Source organism: Sus scrofa, chromosome 2, assembly GCF_000003025.6.
Source record: "Sus scrofa isolate TJ Tabasco breed Duroc chromosome 2, Sscrofa11.1, whole genome shotgun sequence".
NCBI classification, from domain to species: domain Eukaryota; kingdom Metazoa; phylum Chordata; class Mammalia; order Artiodactyla; family Suidae; genus Sus; species Sus scrofa.
The window spans coordinates 8,422,882-8,445,432 of NC_010444.4; the positions used below are offsets into that span (position 1 = coordinate 8,422,882).

Genomic DNA, 22,551 nt, shown 5'->3' on the forward strand with positions numbered 1-22,551 from the left:
TTCGACAGGGGTCTCCTACCAGGTCAGACTGGGTGTTTCCTCCTTCCACCCTTGGTCCAGCCTGTGGTTCACTGGGGTCTTTCTTGCCTCCTCTTCTTCATGCCTTTTCAATTGTAGCCCCTACTGCCAAAAGGTTTTTTTCCCCTCTCATTACTTGGTTCAGATTTTTGAGAGAAAGAGAGAGGATTTGATTGGCTCAGCTCCACTTATCATGGAGGATCACAGGATGCTCACCTGCTTGGGGGCCTGTGCCTGCCTCTGGTCCAGCTCTGGCAGGGATGCAGCGGTCACATGGTATAAAACATGGCTGCCTGGGCAACGTGCATTGTGGGTGGACCTTTTCTCTCTCTCTCTCTTTTTTTTTTTTGCTTTTTAGGGCTGTACCCCCGGCATATGGAAGTTCCCAGGCTAGGGGTCCAACTGGGGCTACAGCTGCTGGTCTACACCACAGCCACAGCAACGCAGGATCCGAGCCGCATCTGCGACCTACACCACAGCTCACAGCAATGCCGGATCCTTAACTCATTGAGCAAGGCCAGGGATCGAACCCATAACCTCATGGTTCCTAGTCGGATTCGTTTCCACTGCGCTATGATGGGAACTCCTGGACCTGTTCTCTTAAAAGGGAGTATGAGGAGTTCCCACTGTGGCAGAGTGGAAATGAACCCAACTATTATCCATGAGACTGTGGTTTGGATCCCTGGCCTTGCTCAGTGGGTTAAAGATCTGGGATTGTCATGAGCTGCAGCCTAGGTCACAGACATGGCTCTGATCTGGCATTGCTGTGGCTGTGGTGTCGGGGCGGCAGCTGCAGCTCTGATTTGACCCCTAGCCTGCGAACTTCCATATGCCACAGGCACAGCCTTAAAAAAACAGAACAAAAAAAGGGAGTATGAACATAACAGGCAATGATAGAAAATTTTACTCATAAGAAGTTTAGCATTTTTGCAATCAGAGGAACTTTTTTTTTTTTCTGTCTTCACCCTCAGCATGTGGAAATTCCTAGGCCAGGCGCTGAACCTGAACCAGAGTGGAGACCTGGGCCACTGCAGTGACAATGTGGGATCCTTAACTTGCTGAGCCACAGAGGAACTTCCAATCATAAAGATGATTTTAATTTTTTATTTTATGCCTTTTTCTTTGGACTTTATCCTTAGACTGTCGTTCTCTATTCCATGATCTGATACATATCCATCTATATTATTTTACATTTTATTTTATGGTTTTATATGTTACACATAAGTCTTACTGATTTTTAAACAATATGAACATGGTAATATTTACAGGCTTTAGATGGGAGATGGTTTCAAGAGGCTTTGGTGACAGATTAACATCCACCTTTTTCAATTAAAAAACTGCAGTTTGAAGTTCCTGTCGTGGCTCAGCGGTTGACAAACCTGACTAGTATCCATGAGGATGAGGGTTCGATCCCTGGCCTTGCTCAGTGGGTTAAGGATCTGGCATTGCTGTGAGCTGTGGTGTAGGTTGCATATATGGCTTGGATCCAGCGTTGCTGTGGCTGTGGTTGTGGCCAGCAGCTACAGCTCCGATTCCACCCCTAGCCTGGGAATTTCCATATGCTGCGGGTACAGCTCTTACAAAAAAAAAAAAAAAAGAAAGAAAGAAAGAAAAAGAAAAAGAAAACCCCAGTAACCAAAAACAGCAGTTTCATCGGTATGAAGGATTTTAACCATCTAAAAACCTTTTAAAAGTTTTCATTATAAACATAATTCACATTGATAAAAACAAAATAACTTGTAAAAGTCTCTGAATCCCCACCCCCGCTGCAAATAATATACAACAGTTAGACGTATTTTCCTCAGTTTACATATGGTGTATAATGCATTTCATTTATAAATGTACAAAAATGTTTGTTAAGCAAAAAGAGTCTGCTTTGCACTTACTTTCTTCAATTATTTTGGTTATAGAGTGACATAAATCCACCCCATTCTCTCGACTGACTGTGTGCACATACGATTATATAAGAAAATTTAATTGGTCCTTATTAACGGTTGTTTAGGTTGCTTTTCCAATGTGAACTGTGGAAGCCAGAGATTGTTCCCCAATCTGCTTGCTAAGGAAAATGGCTGTGACACAGCTCTTTGGAGCTCTGCTTTTGTGACGCGCATAAAGACTTTTTGTTCTGAAATCCCGTGGGCGCAGCGTCTCAACTTTGCCATTGTCGCCTGTGTGTGTGGGAGCGCCCTGGTTACCGGGCCCTAGAGATTTTCTGGCTTCTCCCTGGCTCACTTTGTTCCTGGGGGCGGGGGAGAAAGAACCACCTGGCAGCAGGATACAACCAGATTTCTAGGACTGGGGATCAAGTGGAGGGAGGGAGGGCTCACTGTCGATCCTTTTATTATCATTATTATTATTTTGGCTTTTTGAGGGCCGCACTCGTGGCATAGGGAGGTTCCCAGGCTAGGAGTCGAGTCAGAGCTACAGCTGCTGGCCTACGCCACAGCCACAGCAACACCAGATCTGAGCCGTGTCTGCGACCTGCACCACAGCTCACGGCAACGCCGGATCCTCAACCCACTGAGCAAGGCAAGGGATCGAACCCGCAAGCTCATGGTTCCTCGGTGGATTCGTTAACCACTGAGCCACAACGGGAACTCCCCCATCGATCCTTTTATAACAGGAGTCCGACCAACTTTTTCTGAAAAGGGCCAGAGAGGGAATATTTGACTGTCTCTGGTTTCTGTTGCATCCGTTCCGCTGCTGTATCGAGAAAGCAGCTTCAGCCATCGTGTCAATGATGCGAGTGGCTGGGTGCCAATAAAACTCGACAGACACTGAAGTTGGAATTGCAGATAATTTCATGTGTCACAAAATATTCTTCTTTTGACATTTCCCACAACTGTTAAGACATGTAAAAAAGTAAAAAAGCCTTTTTTTTTTTGCCTGCGTGCAAAAATACGCAGAGGCAGAAATTCGGCCCATGGATGGGAGTTCTCAAACTTCTGTCTTGGTAACTTGATTTCCTGTGTGCTTCATTTTGATGCAGCTCGGTCAGCTTGTGCATCATGAAGTAGTTGCTTCTCTAGTTAGAGGTGAAGTGAAAGCGTGTGAAAGTTTCACGTCCTCCGTTCACGGCTCCCTGTCCTCACGGGTCCCTGCAAGACCCCTTGTCTTCTGTTTTTGTTGTTGTTGTTGTTCCTGCAGCCTCTGTGCACCAGCACCAATTAAGTCTCAGAGACAGACTTTTGGGTGAAGCAGAAGGAACAGCTTTATTGCTTTGCCAGGCAAAGGAGGCCACCGCCGGCTGATGCTTCAGAACTGTGCCCTGTCTTCAAAGGGGCAAGTAAAGGGTTTTATAGGTTTAGCTTGAATGGCAGGGTTTTTTTTTTTGCCTTTTATGGCCACACATGTGGCATCTACCAGCCTCTGGCAGGGTCCCCAAGTGGGCAGCTGTAGTTGAACAACTGCGGGTGCTTGCCTGACTGTCAGTGTGGTGACTGAGACCCTTGGCCTGGGAATCAGGCAGCCTGGCGTTGAGTCCCAGACGTGTCACTCATCAGCTGTGTGGCTTTGCAAACGTTCTTTTGCAACGATGAGCCTTGATTTCCTCATTCATAAATTGGGGTTCCCAGCACTGCTCACCTCAGGACGATTGTGTGAATTTATTGAGCTATGCCTATAAAAGACTTGGCAGAGCCCTTGGCTCCGAGTAAAGAGATAAATAAATAATATTCCCAGAATAGCGACAACAAGGCAGAAACCCCAGCTATTGAAGAAGCCTTTTATGGAGTTCCTGTCGTGGCTCAGTGGTTAACCAATCTGACTAGGAACCATGAGGTTGCAGGTTCGATCCCTGGCCTTGCTCAGTGGGTTAAGGATCCGGTGTTGCCATGAGCTGTGGTGTGGGTTGCAGATGCAGCTCGGATCCCATGTTGCTGTGGCTCTGGTGTAGGCCGGCGGCTACAGCTCCGATTAGACTCCTAGCCTGGGAACCTCCATATGCTGCAGGTGGCGTCTTAAAAAAAAAAAAAAAAAAAAGAAGAAGAAGAAGCCTTTTAGGTTTGCACTTTGTACGTTGTAGTGACAGGTGGGCAGGCCTAGAGCCCCTGCAGGTCTGGAACACAGGCCTGTGAAGTTGAACTGGCAGTATGCTGACCCTGCAGGTCGCGGGAGTGTGTCCTGGTGAGCTGATAGCTGGCGGCCCCTGAGCGGCATCTTCCTAAGTGAACCCTGGCCCTGGTTCCCAGGTCTCGTACCCCTTCTAACAGCCCTGTTCTTGGTTTTGCAGCCAGAGCCCCAGCTTGGAGACCTCCCAGACCTGCAGGGGCTCTAGGCCTGCCCACCTTCACTACAACGTGCAAAGTGCAAACCTAAAAGGCTGCATCCTCCTAAGTGAACCCTGGCCCTGGTTCCCCAGTCTCGTACCCCTTCTAACAGCCCTGTTCTTGGTTTTGCAGCCAGAGCCCCAGCTTGGAGACCTCATTGAGATTTTCCGCCCTTTCTACAGACATTGGGCCATTTACGTTGGCGATGGATATGTGGTCCACCTGGCTCCCCCAAGTAAGGGTGCCTGGGGCCCCCGCTGAGCTGGGGCTGGGAGCAGAGGGAGGTGGGGGAGCTGTGGGTAAGAGCAGACCCCAATATTCTTCTCGCTCCTCAACTGGTGGTTGGTTCCTGAGGGCTGCCAGAAGACAGTCTGGGGTGGGGCGATGGTTTTCAAACTCTGCTCCTTGGAACCCCAGGGGTTCTGTACAGGGACTAAGGTGGGCTTCCAAGGAGGTGGGTCTGCTTTTATGTATTTTATATATTATGACTTTCTGTAAACCACATTCAGAGAGTTCCCGTCGTGGCTCAGCAGAATACAAATCTGACTAGTATCCGTGAGGACACAGGTTCGATCCCTGGCCTTGCTCAGTGGGTTAAGGATCCGGCATTGCTGTGGCTGTGGTGTAGGCCGGCAGCAACAGCTCCAATTATACCTCTAGCCTGGGAACCTCCATATGCCGTGGGTACGGCCCTAGAAAAGGAAAAAGACAAAAAAAAAAAAAAAAAAAGTATCCATCCATGTGACAATGACCTGGAGCAAGATCTAGAACATTCCCACTCTCCTAAAAGCCCTGGCCTCGTGCCTCTTTAATATCCTCTCTCCCTTCCTAGAGGCAAACACTATTCTAGGTTCTCTTGCTGTGGGTTGGTTGTGCCTGTTCTGAAACTTCAGGGAAAAGGAATCCCACAGCCTGTGCTCTTTTCATCTGGCTCTTTCTTTGGGCCTGTGGGGCTGTTGGTGTTGTGTCGCTGTGTGTCTTCCGTTACATGGATGTATCTCAGTTTGTCATCCCTTCTTTTGCGGGTGGACATTGGATTGCTTCCAGCCGTGGACTGCTCTGTGCGCGGCTGGTGGGGTCACGCTTGGGTGTGTCTTTTTTTTTTTTTGGCTTTTCTAGGGCCGTACCTGTGGCCCTAAAGGTTCCCACTGAGCAAGGCCAGGGATCGAACCCGCAACCTCATGGTTCCTAGTTGGATTCACTAACCACTGAGCCACGACGGGAACTCGTCAAATAATTCTTTGAAAAGGGACTTTGTTGATGTGTGTTTCTGAATCAATTTTAGTTTATATTTGTGGATTCCCAGTGTTGGCTCAGCAAAGTTAAGTGACATGGCAAGACCACACAGGGATGGGGCCACAATCAGAACCTAGAGACTGTCAGGCTGTTCTCTCAGTCACCAGGGGGGCACCCAGGGTATGAAGTGTAAGGAAGCCCTCACTCTTAGGTGTTGACTCTGAACTTGCATCCCTGAGAATGGTACCTCCTGGAATTTTGTGCTCTGGACACCTGGCTGCCTCGACCCAGTCCCAGCCCTGCCACCCACCCACCTGCCCAAGGGCTGGAGGTGGATGGGGCTCAGGAGCTCACCTGGTCCAGCCTCCATGCTGACCTTCACCTCCAACTTGGGGTTCAAACACAGCACCACCTTCGATTTCCTTGGGTGGGTTTTTCCAGGCACCTCTGGCCCTATTTGTAGCAAGTCTGAATTCCTCCAACTGGCTACAATCTCAGGATTGTACTCAGGCAAAGGGGTTTTGTCCTCTTTGCAAAGCCTGGCGGACCAGGACCTGGGTCTGATCAGCCCCTCCTGCCATTGCTAGTTGCTGTCACATGGTGTCCCACTGGGAGACAGGTCCTGCCCGTCTCATGCTTCCCCAGCAGGGAAGAGGCCTGGGGGTTCCTGATCCACTCAGGGCTCTAGAGGCTCTTTGACAGAGAGGGAGCCTCCTCTCGTGATATTCCCTGGGGCCATCATGCCCAAAGTGTACCCCTCCCCACACCGGGCAGGCGGGCTGCCTTGGGAGGGATCCTCAGTGTCGGTGCTGGCATCTGCTCCCCGCACCCCGGCCCCCACTCCCAACCCTGGTCCTTCTATTGAGCCCAGAATCCCTTTCTTCAAGGCAGGTTCAGTTCTGAACATCGGTTGCCCCTTCCAGCCCCTCAGCCTTGGCGAGGGCAGTGCTGGTACCCACTGAACCTCCCTGGTGTCACCCTTCCAGGAGCAGCTATGGGGTTTTGGTCCCTTTGCTCCAAGAAGGATGGGAACCCCTTCTGCAAATCCATCTACCTTTTCTGCAGCAATCAGCTTTGTGTGTGTCAAGAAAGTGTAGTTGGAGTTCCCGTCGTGGCACAGTGGTTAATGAATCCGACTAGGAACCATGAGGTTGTGGGTTCGATCCCTGGCCTTGCTCAGTGGGTTAAGGATCCTGCGTTGCCATGAACTGTGGTGTAGGTCACAGACACGGCTCGGATCCTGCTTTGCTGTTGCTGTGGTGTAGGCTGGCAGGTGTAGTTCCAATTCAACCCCTAGCCTGGGAACCTCCATATGCCTCGGGTGCAGGCCTAAAAAGCAAAACAAACAAACAAACAAAAAAAACAAAAAAAAGTGTAGCCTTGATAAGATCACAAGAGGCTTACACTCTCCTAGGGAGATGGGTGTGCTCAGGGCCTGTATTTGCACAATCAAGAAGCCCCCAAAGTGTCACAGGGTGTAGAAGGGCAACATCTCTAGATTAAAAAAAAAAAAATCACAACAAATCATAGAACGCCACTCCTCCTCATCTTGGATTCGGAAACCAGGGCCCAGAGACCACAAGTGCCTTATTCAAAGCCACACAGCTCTGACCCTTCCACATCTGCTCATCCCCTTATGGATGGTACAAGGTGGAAGGTTGGATGCCAGGCCGGGGGCCCCTCTGAGCCCCTGTGGGCCTCCCCAGGGCTAATCCCTCTGTTTCTCATCCTGAATCCACAGGCGAAATTGCGGGAGCTGGCGCGGCCAGCCTCATGTCCGCGCTGACCGACAAGGCCCTGGTGAAGAAGGAACTGCTGTACGAGGTGGCGGGGCGAGACCGGTACCAGGTCAACAACAAGCATGATGGCAAGTACTCACCGCTGCCTCCCAGCAAAATCGTCCAGCGGGCGGAGGAGCTGGTGGGCCAGGAGGTTCTCTACAAGCTGACCAGCGAGAACTGCGAGCACTTTGTCAACGAGCTGCGCTACGGGGTCGCCCGCAGCGACCAGGTGTGTGCGGGACGTGTCCGCGTCCCTGGGAACCTGGCCATTTCCTCAAGCGACCTGGACATCGGTGTGGGCTGGGCTGGGTGGAGACGGGCAAAACCCAGAGGGACTAGCAGAACAAGTCCCTGCCCTGGAGGATGTCCGGGGGGTGGGGCTGCGGGGGGTGGGGGTGGGTGCTGCAGGCCACTGGGGTGCCGGGCCTTGGCGAGGGCGTGAGCGCAGCCATCACCGCCAGCCGGGTTGTCCAGCCCTCCCTGGCTGCCAGGTCCTGAGATGGTCCCGTCCCACAGCCCCAGGGGCAGGTGTCATTATCCCGCTTTACAGATGCAGAAACTGAGGCTCACCGGGCTTACGTGCCTTGTCGATGGCCATTCATTTCCTCAAACAAAACTGCGTTGTCTCTTTTCCTGAGAGTGGCCTGCGACTGGACTAATAAATAGCAGAGGTGGGATTTGAAGCCCAGGTCTGTCTGGCAGGGCTTTTCATGATTATAAAGATCACTGCGCTCAGCCCTGCTGTAACCCAAGGGGCCGTCCGGGAGGCCCCTGGGGGGTGCAGGTTTGTTTATTTAATTAGTTGATTTTGCCCATGGCCTCTCTTTTGAATCTTTTTTCTCCTGGGTAGCTAACTTTCTTCCCATTTTCTCTTGCTTCCTTCCCTCCATTTCTGTGTGTGTGTGAGTGTGTGTGTGTGGATAATATATAACATGTTATATATTATGTGATATATATTTATATATGACATATAAATAATTTATATGTTATATATAAATAATTTGTGAGAATACTGTTTGGAAAAGTTCTTAGATGCCCTATTGATGCAAAAGAGTATGATTTTTTTTTTTTTCTCTCAGTGAACAATGAGGTTAAGGGTTAAGATCTGTCAGGTTGTTCATTTTCATTACTTTCTTATTTTTCGAGATCTGGTCTCTCTTATTTTTTTGGCGTTTTAGGGTTGCACCCGCGGCATATGGAGGTTCCCAGGCTAGGGGTCCAATAGGAGCTGTAGACTCCAGCCTACGCCAGAGCCACAACAACACAGGATCCGAGGTGCCTCTGTGACCTACACCACAGCTCATGGCAACGTCGGATCCTTAACCCAATGAGCAAGGCCAGGGATCGAACCCGCAACCCCATGGTTCTTAGTGGGATTTGTTTCCGATGCGCCACGACGGGAACTCCCTGGTCTCTCCTTCTTTGGTCAGTGTGGTGGTCGAGAGCACGGCTCCAGGTGTCAGGTGAACCTGGGCTGCATCGAGGCTCCGCCTTTTGCCAGCTTTATGACCTTGGGAGATTTATTCAAGTTCTCTAACCCTTGGTAAAGTACAGGTGATAATGCTGATCTTGGAGGGGTACTGTGGGAATTAAATAAGAGCATTTTTTTTTTTTTTTGTGGTCTTTTTGCCATTTCTTGGGCCGCTCCTGCGGCATATGGAGGTTCCCAGGCTAGGGGTCTAATCAGAGCTGTTGCTGCCAGCCTACACCACAGCCACAGCAACGCCAGATCGTTAACCCACTGAGCAAGGCCAGGGATCAAACCCGCAACCTCATGGTTCCTAGTCGGATTCCTTAACCACTGAGCCACGACGGGAACTCAGAGCATCTTTATGCTTCGCAGATGGCAACTCAGAAAAGGCACTTAATAAATTGTAATAGGAGAAGTCGTCGTAATTGTCTTCATCTTCATTCTTTTTCTTGGTTCACCCAGTGTCTGGTCCACTGGCCTGTCTGTGACCTGATGGGGAGGCGTCACCACCCTCTCAAAGGCCATACTCAGCTTCCCTCGTGCTGCTGATAACCAGCTGTGTTTACTACGCTGACCTCCGTATGGGTCAGTTTGTCCTACTCTCCGTGATGGGATAGTTGATGTCTTCCAATGGGTGGTCTCTTGTTTTTTATCTTCAATCAATTGTGTTGTTATTATTCAATACATATGCACATATATTAAAATGTATACAAATATATGTATATGTAACATATATTTACATATATGTATATATAAATATATATATATGATTGTGAAAGGTGATTGCTATAAAAATTGAGAATTAGCAAGAAGATGCCTAGGTAGGTAAGGAGGGGGTAAGACTGCCAGCAAAGAGTCCCAGAGTCTCTGGGTCACAGTCTGGTTTCAGCTTCCCTGACAGTGTATAGGAACCTCCATCTGGGAAAGTCAGTGGGCAGGGTCACGAGAGGAAGCTCATTACTCAGGTTACAAAGGTGATGCCACAAGAAGGCACCTGGGGGATGATGGCATTTAGCACATATATCTACTGGGGATAATAGCCTTCAAAACACTTGAGTCACATTTGATGCGTGCTCCTCAGCCTGGGTTCTCTCTTTACTAGCATCCTAGATCTCGCCTGCATTGGCGCTTTTATCCTCATTAGCTCACATCTTTCTCTTTCTTGGGTGGCTCCCTTGTTTTGGTGGAATACCACCTGTAATTGATTATTGAGAAAGGATGCATTTTATTTTATGTTATTTTTTATTTTTCACATTTTTGGCCGCCCCAAGACACATGGAGCTCCCAGGTCAGGGATCAAATCCAAGCCGTGGTCCTGACCTAAGTCGCAGCTGTGCCAACCCCAGATCCTTAACCTTTGTGCCAGGATGGAAACTGAACCTGTCACCCAGTGCTCCCAAGATGCCGCTGATCCTGTTGCACCACAGCAGGAGCTCTAGAATGCATTTTTTTTTTTTTTTTTTTGGTCTTTTTGCCATTTCTTGGGCTGCTCCCAAGGCATATGGAAGTTCCCAGGCTAGGGGTCCAAGCCATAGCCGCCGGCCTACGTCAGAGCCATAGCAACGCGGGATCCAAACCGAGTCTGCAGTCTACAACACAGCTCATGGCAACACCAGATCCTTCACCCACTGAGCCACGACGGGAACTCCCCTAGAAGGCATTTTCAAAAGAACTTTCATGCCTGTTTTTCAGGTCTTCATTTTATCCTCATATTTGATTGATAGTTTGGCTGAATTCTAGGCTGAAAATAATTTTTTTCTCTAAAATTTGGGAGTTCTTGCTGTGGCACAGTGGGTTATTGATACTGGTTCTGTACCTGGCCCCGGGCAGTGGGTTAAGAATCCAGAGTTGCTGCAGCTATGGTATAGGACGAAACTCCGGCTTGGATTCAGCCCTGGCCAGGGATCTTCCATGTGCCACAGGGGCAGCTGAAAAAGAAAAAAAAAATTGAAGGTATTGCTCTATTGAAATCTAGTTTATGCTATTGCTGTCCAGAAGTCCGAATTGGTCCTAATTTTTGATCCTTTGTATGTGACCTATTTTATCTTTCTGGAAGCTTATAGAATCATCTCTTTTTATCTTCTGTGTTCTGAAATTTCATATTGAAATTTCACTATCTGCTTCGTGTGGATCTGTTTTCATGAATTGTGTGGGATACTTGATGACTCTTTTCATTCTGGAAACCCTATTCCTTCAAAAGCTCTGGGAAAATTTCCATTTTCTCTTCTCTTATTTTGGAACTTGGTTATTTTGAGATTGTACTCCCAGACTGCTCCTCTGATTTTCTTGTCTTCTCTCTCCTGTTTTCCACTTCTCTTGCTAAATTAGAAAACTATTATTTATTGGTAGATATGTGCTTTTTTTGTCTTTTGTCTTTTTAGGGCCGCACCTGAGGCATATGGAGGTTCCCAGGCTGGGGGTCTAATTGGAGCTACAGCTGCTGGCCTACGCCAGAGCCACAGCAATGCCAGATCCGAGCTGGGTCTGCGACCTACACCACAGCTCACAGCAACACTGCATCTTAACCCACTGAGTGAGGCCAGGGATCGAACCCGCATCCTCATGGTTCCTAGTTGGATTCGTTTCTGATGTGCCAAGATGGGAATTTCTATTGGTAGACATGTATTTAATAGAAGTTTTTAAAAAAAGTAGCAGTGATGATAAAAAAGAGAAGGTTAGGCTAAATAAATCTGATTTCATCCCTGGTGATATTGCATAACAATTGAGGGTCTTATTACACCTGGCTTCTACTTCAGGTAAATGTCCATATTCTCATAGATCAAGAAACTCCAAATAGAGATTACTGTCCAGACTTGGGAAGTGATAAATACTTTATGAAATTTAGCGTGCTACATTAGGAAGATTTGGTAGATTTATAAAATATCTCCTACCCATCTCTTTTTTTTTTTTTCTTTTTCAGCTGCACCTGTGGCATGTGGAAATTCCCAGGCTAGGGACCGAATCCAAGCTGTGGCTGTAACACTGGATCCCTTAATCCTTGCCTCCACAGCTTCCTGACACACTGCAGTCTGATTCTTAACCCGGTGCGCCACAGCGGGAATACACTCATTTTTTAAAAGGATAATACTTTTATCATACCTAGGTTTTAAACAAATTCTTATTGACGTATGGTTGATTTACAATGTTGTGTCATCTCATTTTTAGTTCTTTAGTGATTATTAATTGACTAAAGGACAGATTCACAAGTTCATATATAAGTAGAACATTTGGTTTTAATCAAAATTGAAACATAATTTAATAAAATACATATGTCAGTATGCACAAATAATACTTAGAACATTTGAATACAATTCTAAATCTTGAGATCGTGAAATAACCAAGAAATATTTTCTATCACTTACTCCTACGAACATGAAATTCAACACTTCTTGCAAAATGAAACAACACAAATTGGCCACATCACATTTCTCTTCCGGAGGCTTTAGCCCGATGCACTAACCATCCACCCCTAAGAGGCAAAACCTTGACAGCACAACCACAATAACAGCACCAACAATTCTCCTGGACTCCCCCTTACAGAAAATGAAGCCGGAACATACTACGAAACAAAAAGAGGTACCATCTCTACTGGTCCCAAAGAGTTCCTCTTTCATTTCTTGGCCTGAGGGTTTCTCAGCCTCAGCACTGTTGACATTTTGGGCCATTGACAATGAAGATAAGTCTTTCTGCCTTTTTTTAGGGTTGCACCTGTGGCCTATGCAAGTTCCCAGGCTAGGGGTCCAATCGGAGCCTTAGCTGCTGACCTACACCACAGCCCAGGCAACTCCAGATCCGAGCCGCACTTTGACCTATACCACAGCTCATAGCAACGCCGGATCCTTAACCCACTGAGGGAGGCCAGCAATTGAACCTGCATCCTCATGGATGCTAGTCTGATTCGTTTGCACTGAGTCATGACAGGAACTCCCTGTGTTCAGCTCTTTGAAGCAGACTGAATTTTCCTTCTGCAGAATATGTGTGACTCATCTAACTCCCCAGTTAGAGGGAAGCCATGGATTTAAATGAAAATGTAGTTTGTGTTTTACATGCCCCAGAGTATTCTAAAAAAAGAATCTCCTATTTTCCACCTACCTGTCTAAAAATACTCAGGCTCCAAAAAAGTGTACACTTCGTAAGCTTTGTAAATAAGCCTTCGTACTGAATAGTACTTGAAAAAAGGCAACGAGGATAAGTGACAGGTCCTGCTGTACAGCATAGGGAACTATATGCAGTCTCCCCGGCTAGCCCATGGTGGAAAAGAAGATTAAAAAAAAGCATGTGTGGAGTTCCCGTCGTGGCGCAGTGGTTAACGAATCCGACTAGGAACCATGAGGTTGCGGGTTCGGTCCCTGCCCTTGCTCAGTGGGTTAATGATCTGGCGTTGCCGTGAGCTGTGGTGTAGGTTGCAGATGCGGCTCGGATCCCTCGTTGCTGTGGCTCTGGCGTAGGCCGGTGGCTACAGCTCCGATTCAACCCCTAGCCTGGGAACCTCCATATGCCGCGGGAGCGGCCCAAGAAATAGCAACAACAACAACAACAACAACAAAAAAAAGACAAAAGACAACAACAACAAAAAAATAGCATGTGTGCATGTATAGATACATAAATAACCGAGTCACTGTTATATGGCAGAAACTGGTACAACATTGTAAAGCAACTATACTTTATTTTTATTTTTTAATGTATTTTATTTTTTATTTTTTATTTTTTGAGGAATCCAAACATTCAGTTTATTAAACTAAGGCTAGTGAAGCCATAGCATGAAAAAAAGCCGCAGTCATTTGGGACAAGTGGATGATTTTATAAAGCTAAAATCAAAAGACTTAAGACATGGAAAAATTCATAAGTATGAGGAAGTAATAAAACAAAAATATGACCACAAGAATTACAAACATATTTAAATCTCAGACCTGGGAATTGAACTATACACATTCTTCTAGGGGAGAAAAGAAAATCCTTATATGTTCTGATAGCAGCAACTATACTTTAATAAAAGAAAATAAGTAAATATAAAACACACCAAAAAAGGCACCTAAGAGCTACACTCATGCTGAATTCTACCCTGTGTCAGATAAAACAGTAAGACAAATAGAAATGGAAGAGGTGGCCAAGGTGTATTATTACATAAGCCTGGACAAATTGCAGGGTACTGTTTTTAAATTACTGTAAATATTAAAGTCAAGTTTCTTTTTTGGCTGCTCTGTGGCCTATGGAAGCTCTGAAGCCAGAGCTCAGTCAGACCCCAGCCACAGCCGTGGCCTATGCCACACCTGCTACAACGCCAGATCCCTTAACCCACAGCACTGGGCCAGGGATTGTAACTGTATCCTGGCGCTGCAGAGACAACACCCATTATGCCATAGCAGGAACTCCAAAACCAAATTTTTTTTTTTTTTTTTTTTTTGTCTTTTTGCAATTTCTTGGGCCGCTCCTGCGGCATATGGAGGTTCCCAGGCTAGGGGTCGAATCGGAGCTATAGCCAACCTACGCCAGAGCCACAGCAACGCAGGATCCGAGCCACGTCTGCGACCTACACCACAGCTCATGGCAACGCCGGATCGTTAACCCACTGAGCAAGGGCAGGGATCGAAACTGCAACCTCATGGTTCCTAGTCAGATTCGTTAACCACTGTGCCACAACGGGAACTCCCTGTATGAATATTTTATAACAGTTCTTTTTTGGGCCACACCCGTAGCATATGCAAATTCCCAGGCTAGGGGTCGAATCGAAGCTGCAGCTGCTGGCCCATGGCCTAGGCCACAGCAATGCCAGATCTGGGTGTGTCGCAAGCCTACATCACAGCTCATGGCAACCCCAGATGCTTAACCCACTGAGCAAAGACAGGGATGGAACCCGCCTGCTCATGAATACTAGTCTGGTTCGTTACCACTGAGCCACAACAGGAACTCCTCATAACTGTTCTTACTTTGTAATCTCTCATGGTCTAAATTCAATTGCTTTCTAAATAACACTACTCTTCTTATATCCACTTAGAACATTCCTGAAGGTGAAGAAAGCACATTAGAATTTTCTTTTTCCTGTTAACCAACTATAATGGAAAAAATACAAATCATTAAAAATAAAAATTATTTTCTTTTTCCTAGAAATAAAACAATTCTAGGGCTTAACTCAGAGGTGCCATGTAGCATAAAGCAGTTAACTGTCTGCAGTCTGATAGTGTTTCAGTTTTCTGACGTTCCCGTTGTGGCTCGGCAGTTGACAAACCTGACTTCTGCCCACGAGAGTTCGCTCCCTGGCCTCGCTCAGTGGGTTAAGGATCTGGCATTGCCGTGAGCTGTGGTGTAGGTTGCAGATGTGGCTTGGATCCTGCATTGCTGTGGCTGTGGCGTATGCCCACAGCTGTAGCTCCGATTTGACCCCTAGCCCGGGAACCTCCATATGCTTTGGGTGTGGCCCTAAAAAGAGTACCACCCCCAAAGGACTTCAGCTTTCTCACTTTATTTTTTTAATTCTTTTTTATTAAGGGAGAATTGCAATGATTTTTAATATTTATTTATTTATTTAGCTTTTTAGGGCCGCACCCACGGCATATGGACGTTCCCAGGCTAGGGGTCTAATTGGAGCTACAGCTGCTGGCCTACACCACAGTGCACAGCAACGCCGGATCCTTAACCCACTGAGCGAGGCCAGGGATTGAACCTGCAACCCCATGGTTCCTAGTCGGATTCGTTCCTGCTGCGCCACGATGGGAACCCCTCAGTTTTCCCACTTTAAAAAAAAGACAGATTTCTTAGCATTTCTAAGGAGGGAGATGTTTTTTGTTTCATGATCTCCTGATTGAAGGCCTCTCATGCACACCCTGTAGTCCTTTTTCAGGACCAGAACTCTTGTAATACCAGCACAGTGGCTGGGCGGGACCCATCAGCCTTGCAGCAAGGCAGTCATCAGCGGCATCTGTAGGTAGCACCGTCTCTCCCAGGCTGATGGTTCCTTCTAGGAAGTCTGCACTCCCAGGACTAGCTGGATACCATTTCTTGTATTGAATTGCACACTCTGACTCAGTACAAAGCCTGAGCACAATGGGCCTATTGTTGTTTTCCTTGACAAAGTATCTTTTGTGTGACTGGGCTGCTGCCTCAGCATTTCTTCTCACACTATGAAGTTCTGTAAAGAACTGGGGACTTCTTGTTCTTACTCCATTATCTGCACCCCATTTCTCCCACCTGGACACATAGCTTAGCAAGGAAAACAGCAGATGCAAGTGATTTTATGCAGGTTCCCTAGCAAGAAACTGACAGAAGCACAGCTGCCACAAAGCCAACCCTCAATACCTTTAATTTCACAGCAAAGTCTAAAGTCAAACCTTAGATCAGTAGCTTCGTTCAGATTTTTGTCATCATGCGTTCTGCGTTCTGCTACCAGGGACACCAGTTCTGGGTACCTCCTGATGTTAGTTACACTGGTGTATTTCCTGGCATTTCACATGGCTATGCTGGACACATTTATGGCTCAGATAAGCCTGGGCAGGAGTTCCCGTGTGGCTCAGAGGAAACGAATCTGATTAGTATCCCGAGGGCACAGGTTTGATCCCAGGCCTCGCTCAGTGGGTTAAGGATCAAGTGTTGCCTGATCCGAGCTGCATCTGTGGCTTACACCTCAGCTTGCGGCAAGGCTAGATCCTTAGCCCACTGAGTGAGGCCAGGGATCAAACCAGTGTCCTCACAGATACTATGTCAGGTTCTTAACCTGCTGAGCCACAGTAGGAACTCTACTAATAGGGGCTTTTTATCTGCACTTCATCTGAAGCTCTCACATTGGTGAAGCTCAAATCCATGGCTACTGTGTTTTGATGAAGCTCAAATCCATGGCTACGGTGTTTCAGTTTGGTGAGTTGTATATGAAGTGTTACTTATGAAGTGTTGTGTACATCCAAACTACTTGAATTCTGAGATGAAGGAAGAGCAGGCTATACTAAATCCAATTTTTAAAAACTTATTAAAAGTAGACAAATCCTTGAAATCTGAAACATGGACAGCAATGCTGAGTGCACTCTTAGGCACTTGAGATAAATCAGATTTGAAGGAGTTCCCTGGTGGTGCGGCAGGTTAAGGGTCCAGCATTGTCATTGCAGCAGTTTGGGTCGTTGCTGTGGCGCAGTTCCTTGGCCTGGGAACTTCCACATGCTGAGGGCGTGGCCAAAAAACAAAAACTCAACCAGATTGAAGATCAGAGGTCAAAGGTAGAAGGGAATGTGGCAAACAAAGTGATGACTGAATCTGAGCTGTGTGTGTGTGTGTGTGTGTGTGTGTGTGTGTGTGTGTGTGTGTTCCCTCAACTCAATCACCCATCACTGGACAAAGCCAAGCTATCAGAACAGCAGTCAGTTGCTTCTGTTACATCCGTGCCAACATGGTTATCTGTATAATGGATTGGCAGCATTTTCTTGTGGCTATTTACTAGAATGCCTTTTTTTTTTTTTTTTTTTTTTTTGTATTTTTGTCTTTTCTAGGGCCGCACCTACGGCATATGGAGGTTCCCAGGCTAGGGATCTAATTGGAGCTGTAGCCACAGCAACTTGGGATCAGAGCCATGTCTGTGACCCACAACACAGCTCCCGGCAACGCCGGATCCTTAACCCACTGCGCGAGGCCAGGGATCCAACCTGCAACCTCATGGTTCCTAGTTGGATTTGTTAACCACTGAGCCATGACGGGAACTCCTAGAATGCGTAATTGTTTGTCTTCCCAAAACTGCCTGCAGTCCTTGCCTCCATGATAGAATGGCTTCCTCATCATCTTGCCTTTCGAGTTTTTTTTTTTTTAAAGGGCCGTACCTGTGGCACATGGACGTTCCCAGGCTAGGGGTCCAATTGGAGATCAGCTGCTGGCTTACGCCATAGCCACAGCCACTGTGGCTAGATTCTTTAACCCTGAGCGAGGCCAGGGATTGAACCCACATCCTCATGGATACTAGTCGGGTTTGTAACCTGCTGAGCCACAATGGGAACTCCCATTCCTGTTGTTCTGGGAGCAGAGAAGGATGGGCCAAGAGCCTCCATTGAGCATGTTTTCGGCCTCTCAATCCTTTGTTGGTGGTACGATACCCACACATGCTTCAAGGCTTCCAGACCCCCAGATCTTGTGACTTTCACTGTGGCTGTGAGGGGCCCAGGGACCCAACTCTCTCTTTCACCCACTTCCAGAGGTCCCTTGATGCCAATGGGTGGTCTTTTTCAAGGCTGCATAATTAGGATTGATCCTCAGCTTTTCCCACGGCTGCCGTAGCAGTTCGGTCCTAGTCGAATTATGCCTAAAACAAATGCGTTACTTAACTTTTAGTTGGGAGTTCCCGTGGTGGCGCAGTGGTTAACGAATCCGACTAGGAACCATGAGGTTGCGGGTTCGGTCCCTGCCCTTGCTCAGTGGGTTAACGATCTGGCGTTGCTGTGAGCTGTGGTGTAGGTCGCAGATGCGGCTCGGATCCCGCGTTGCTGTGGCTTTGGCGTAGGTCGGTGGCTACAGCTCCGATTCAACCCCTAGCCTGGGAACCTCCATATGCCACGGGAGCGGCCCAAGAAATAGCAAAAAAAAAAAAAAAAAAATAATAATAATAAAATAAATAAAAAAACTTTTAGTTGGATTTCAAGGAGTGAACTTTGACACATGTTCAACTTTTACCCTGAAACTTAGTCTTACTTTTGCAACAGTTTTTTTTCCCCAGTACAAACAATATAAGTCAGATAGCCTCCTCATTTAAAGCGTACCATCATTACCCTTCGTAGTTATTTAAAGGGCACCCCTGGGCCTGGCAGGACTGGGTGCTGGGGACACAGTGAAGATGGAGACAAGTGAGATCTTGGCCCTCTTGGAGGTCACAGTTCACTGACTATTCAACAGCAATTCCTCTTCAACTTCCCACTTGAGGAGTTCCCATTGTGGCTCACAGGGTTAAGAACCGTGTCCGTCTATAAGGATGCGGGTTTGATCCCTGGCTTTGCACAGCGGGTAAATGATCTGGCGTTGTTACATGCTTTGGCATAGGTTGCAGGTTGGGGCTCTGTGTTGCTGTGGCTGTGGTGGAGGCCTGCGGCTGCAGCTCCAATTCAACCCCTAGCCTGGAAACTTCCATATGCTGCATGTGTGGCTGTAAAAATAAAAAAAAAAAAAAAAAAAAAAAAAAAAAAAAAAGAGAGAGAGAAAAGAAAAGAAAAAAAAGAAGGAAAAAAAAAAAAAAAAAGAACTTTGCACTTGTTTCAAGACCTCCCTGGTGGCCAGCCAGGATTTCAACCATCTGGCTTCATCTCCCAGTCCTTCCCACAGCCAACCTCTGGAGAGTCATGTGCTTTAAATACTCAAGGGGTGAAGTGAGTTTCCTTCTTCAAGCCCATTGTCGTCGCTGGTTGGCCAGCTGGCCCCATCCACCCGTTCTTTCCCCAGCCAGCCCTCTTCTCCCCATTTCCCTGCCAGTATTTGTTGACGCCTGAGTTTGCCAGGGAGGCTAAGGGGCACATGGGAGGCTCCCTGAGTGAATGTTCTTGCTGAATGGACAGCCTGTACTCAGATTCCTCACATAGAGTCTTATCCACCCTCCTCTCTCTTGCAGGTCAGAGATGCCATCGTGGCAGCTGGCATCGCAGGAGTGGGCCTGGCTGCTGTGAGCTTCATTGGCGTCATGCTCTCCAGAAACAAGCGGCAAAAGCAATGAGTGGAAAGGGCTGTCCTGTCAGCCGAGACTTTATACATTAAGGGGGTCTCGTTTTGCTAGAGGGTTTGAGGTTTGGTTTGTAGCTTTCATTCTGTTTTATAATGAGGTTTATTTTCACCGAATAAAATAAAGTCCAAGAAGGGAGGATTTTACTGGGAAAACTGCAGCAAGAACTGGCTGGAGTGAAGTCTGTTGCGGGTACAGCGAGGCTCTGTTCCCGGTGATGACAGGTTGCGCTCTGGACCTTCGGAGATTTTTCTCTCACCTTCTCTCTGTGGGCTGCGTTCTTTCCACGTAGCAAACAGAGTCTAACTCCGGTTATCTCAAGTCATGGGCATGTCTGGTTGTGAGGATACAGATGGGCAGCAAGGCAGACAGACAGACCTGATTGATATACAGGAACAGGAACCATCAGACATCCGGCACCCTTGACCTGGAACTAGACCCAGGCTGGCTTCCAGGACCCAGCGGCTGGAGCCTGTGGCTGTTCAGTGGAGTTCAGACCGAACCAAAACATTAGGAAATCCTGCCCATCTTGTTCCAAATTCCCTCCCTCTCCTCTCCACAGCTTTCCTCTTCCTTATCGTTTCCGTCCCACAGCCATCTCGCATCCTCTCCATGTGGGCTTGTCACCACCCCCAACTCTCTGATCCCACACTGCTCTTGCGGTTTATCTTCCCACGTGTGATCAAGGCCATATTCGTCTGTGAGCTGCTCCCAGGGCACGCGACTGAGAGAGAACCTGATTGGCTCAGCTCCCGGCACTTAGCTCAGCCTACCAGCTGATTGGCTGCCACTGGGTCAGGTGGCCCCACTAAGCCAATCAGCGGGGGCCAGGTCACATGGTACAAGGTTGCCTCAGACTTTATGGGGTAGGGAGGTGGTGTGGCTGGTCCTTGACTGGTCTCCCGGTTACCGAGCCCTCACGGGGAGGGGTTGGGGGAGAAGGCACAACCATTTATTGTTGGTCCTTTGGCATCTGCTGCTGTTGCTCGCTGGGCTTGTCAGGTGTTCAGAATGACCATTTCTCTGAAATGGGTTGCTCAGAAATACTTTGCTGGGGCTAGTGGTTCTTCCCTCCACAGGACAAGTCTTCTCCTCCATCTGGTTGCAAATGTTTCCTTCTTTAGCTCTGGCTTTCTGGGCACCACCTAGCTGTTGGAATTCTGGACAGGACGTACAGATAGCTCCTTGCCAGCTCCTTCCTGCTTGGCTCACATCTGGTCCAGGATAGACATATGCGTATTCATGCTCTAGTGTTGATATAAGAATAGTTGTCTCCCAGCGTGGTTTTCTTTCTTTTTGTCTCAGCTCTATTGAGGTAACATCTCATGCTCCCCCAAACCCAAGGGACACAGGCAAAACTTAAAGGGCGGGTCCTCTTAAAGTCCCTTCTCTCAGGTGGCATAAGGTGATGTGGACACGTGGAGTATAAATCTCCAAACTATCTGTGGAGAAAAAAGGAAGGAGGAAAAATAAACACAAGAAAGCAAAACAAAAACACCCAGTTCAGCTGAAAAACAAACATTATGTACGAAAAAAATGAGATGTATAGAAATAATCCAATAAGATCAAAGAACTAATTCCAAATATTTTGGTTATGAGTATAAATATAAATGGACTAAACTCACCAAGTAAAAGACAAACATTACACTGGATTAGAAAACTCATCCAGGGAAGAGTGTTTGCAGCAGGTACAACTGAAGTAAAAAGACACAAAAACTGAAGTTAAAAATATGGAGGTGTGTCCGTCATGGTTCAGCGGAAACGAATCTCACTAGCATCCTTGAGGATGCAGGTTTGATCCCTGGCCTTGCTCAGTGGGTGAAAAGAGCCAGCATTGCCAGTGAGCTGTGGTGTAGGTCGCAGATGTGGCTCAGATCCCGTGTGGCTGTGGCTGTGGCCGGCAGCTACAGCTCCGATTAGACCCCTAGCCTGGGAACTTCCATATGCCGTGGGCGCAGCCCTAAAAAGAAAAAAAAAAAAAAGGTTAATGTCATCAAGGAGAAAAATTGAGGGCATGGGTAAACTGTCCTAAACATGGACTCTTCCATGGGCCAGGGATCGAACCCGCAACCTCATAGTTCCTAGGCAGATTCGCTTCTGCTGTGCCACGACGGGAACTCCAGGTGGTGAACATATTGAGGTACTGGGAGAGTGAGCAGCTGCCTAAAGGAGGCGTAGAAGCTCCTTGCATCCCTCTGCCCCTGCGCCTTGCCCTGTGCATCACTTCCATTCAGTTGTTCCTGCGCTGTATCTGTTATAATAAACCCGTAAACATAATTATGTCTTCCTGAGTTTTGTGCGCTGTTTTCTAGCAAATTACTGAACCTAAGGAGGGGTTGTGGGGACCCCTGATTTTTAGCTCTTTGACAGAAATACAGGTGGCCTGGGACTGGTAAATGGCGAAAGATTCTGAAGTAGAGGGGATGGCAGACTTGGGGAACGGAGCGCTTAAGCTCTGAGGTTGTTGAACACCCATTTAGTTGTCTGGCAAGTCAGAGAATTGGTTGCTGGTATTAGAAAATGCTCCACAGGGAGTTCCCATTGTGGCTCCAAGGGTTATGAACCCAACTGGTATCCATGAGGATGTGGGTTCGATCCCTGGCCTTGCTTAGTGGGTTAAGGATCTGGGGTTGCTGTGAGCTGTGGTGTAGGTTGCAGATGTGGCTCAGATTTGGTGTTGCTGTGGCTGTGGCTAGGGGTTGAATCAGAGCCACAGCCACCACAAAGCCAGATCCAAGCCACATCTGTGACCTACACTGCAGCTGGCGGCAACGCTGGATCCTTAATCCACTGAGTGAGGTGGGGGATTGAACCCGCACCCTAACGGACACTATGTCGGGTTCATAACCTTCTGAGCCACAACGGGAACTCCTGGCCAAGTTGAATCTTGACTCCTGTAGTCAAAGGCTGTATTCTCAACCACCTTTTCCCCACTAGACATCCAGTCGGCTGGCAGCCTCTCTGCCCCCACAGCAGCTCAACCCCCTGGTCGAGGGTGTGGCTGGCTCAGCTGAGTCAGGAGAAGATGGGATGCTGGCTGTTCTCAGAGTGTTCCTGAAATAGAACTCTTGGGCCAGGGCTTATCTCACATTCTGATTGTAACCA

At 47.6% G+C, this 22,551-nt stretch overlaps 1 protein-coding gene across 3 annotated transcripts in view; it reads left to right on the top strand.

Moving 5' to 3' along the window:
• The window catches only part of PLA2G16 (phospholipase A2 group XVI), a 34,065-nt gene extending 12,342 nt beyond the window's left edge, over nt 1–21,723 (top strand). For 2 of the 3 annotated variants that reach the window (XM_005660765.2, XM_005660766.3), the window contains exons 3-5: nt 4,419–4,521; nt 7,264–7,532; nt 19,339–21,723. In XM_005660765.2, coding sequence (XP_005660822.2) covers nt 4,419–4,521; nt 7,264–7,532; nt 19,339–19,440 — 474 coding nt within the window. In that variant the 3' untranslated portion in view covers nt 19,441–21,723. 3 annotated transcript variants of the gene reach the window in all.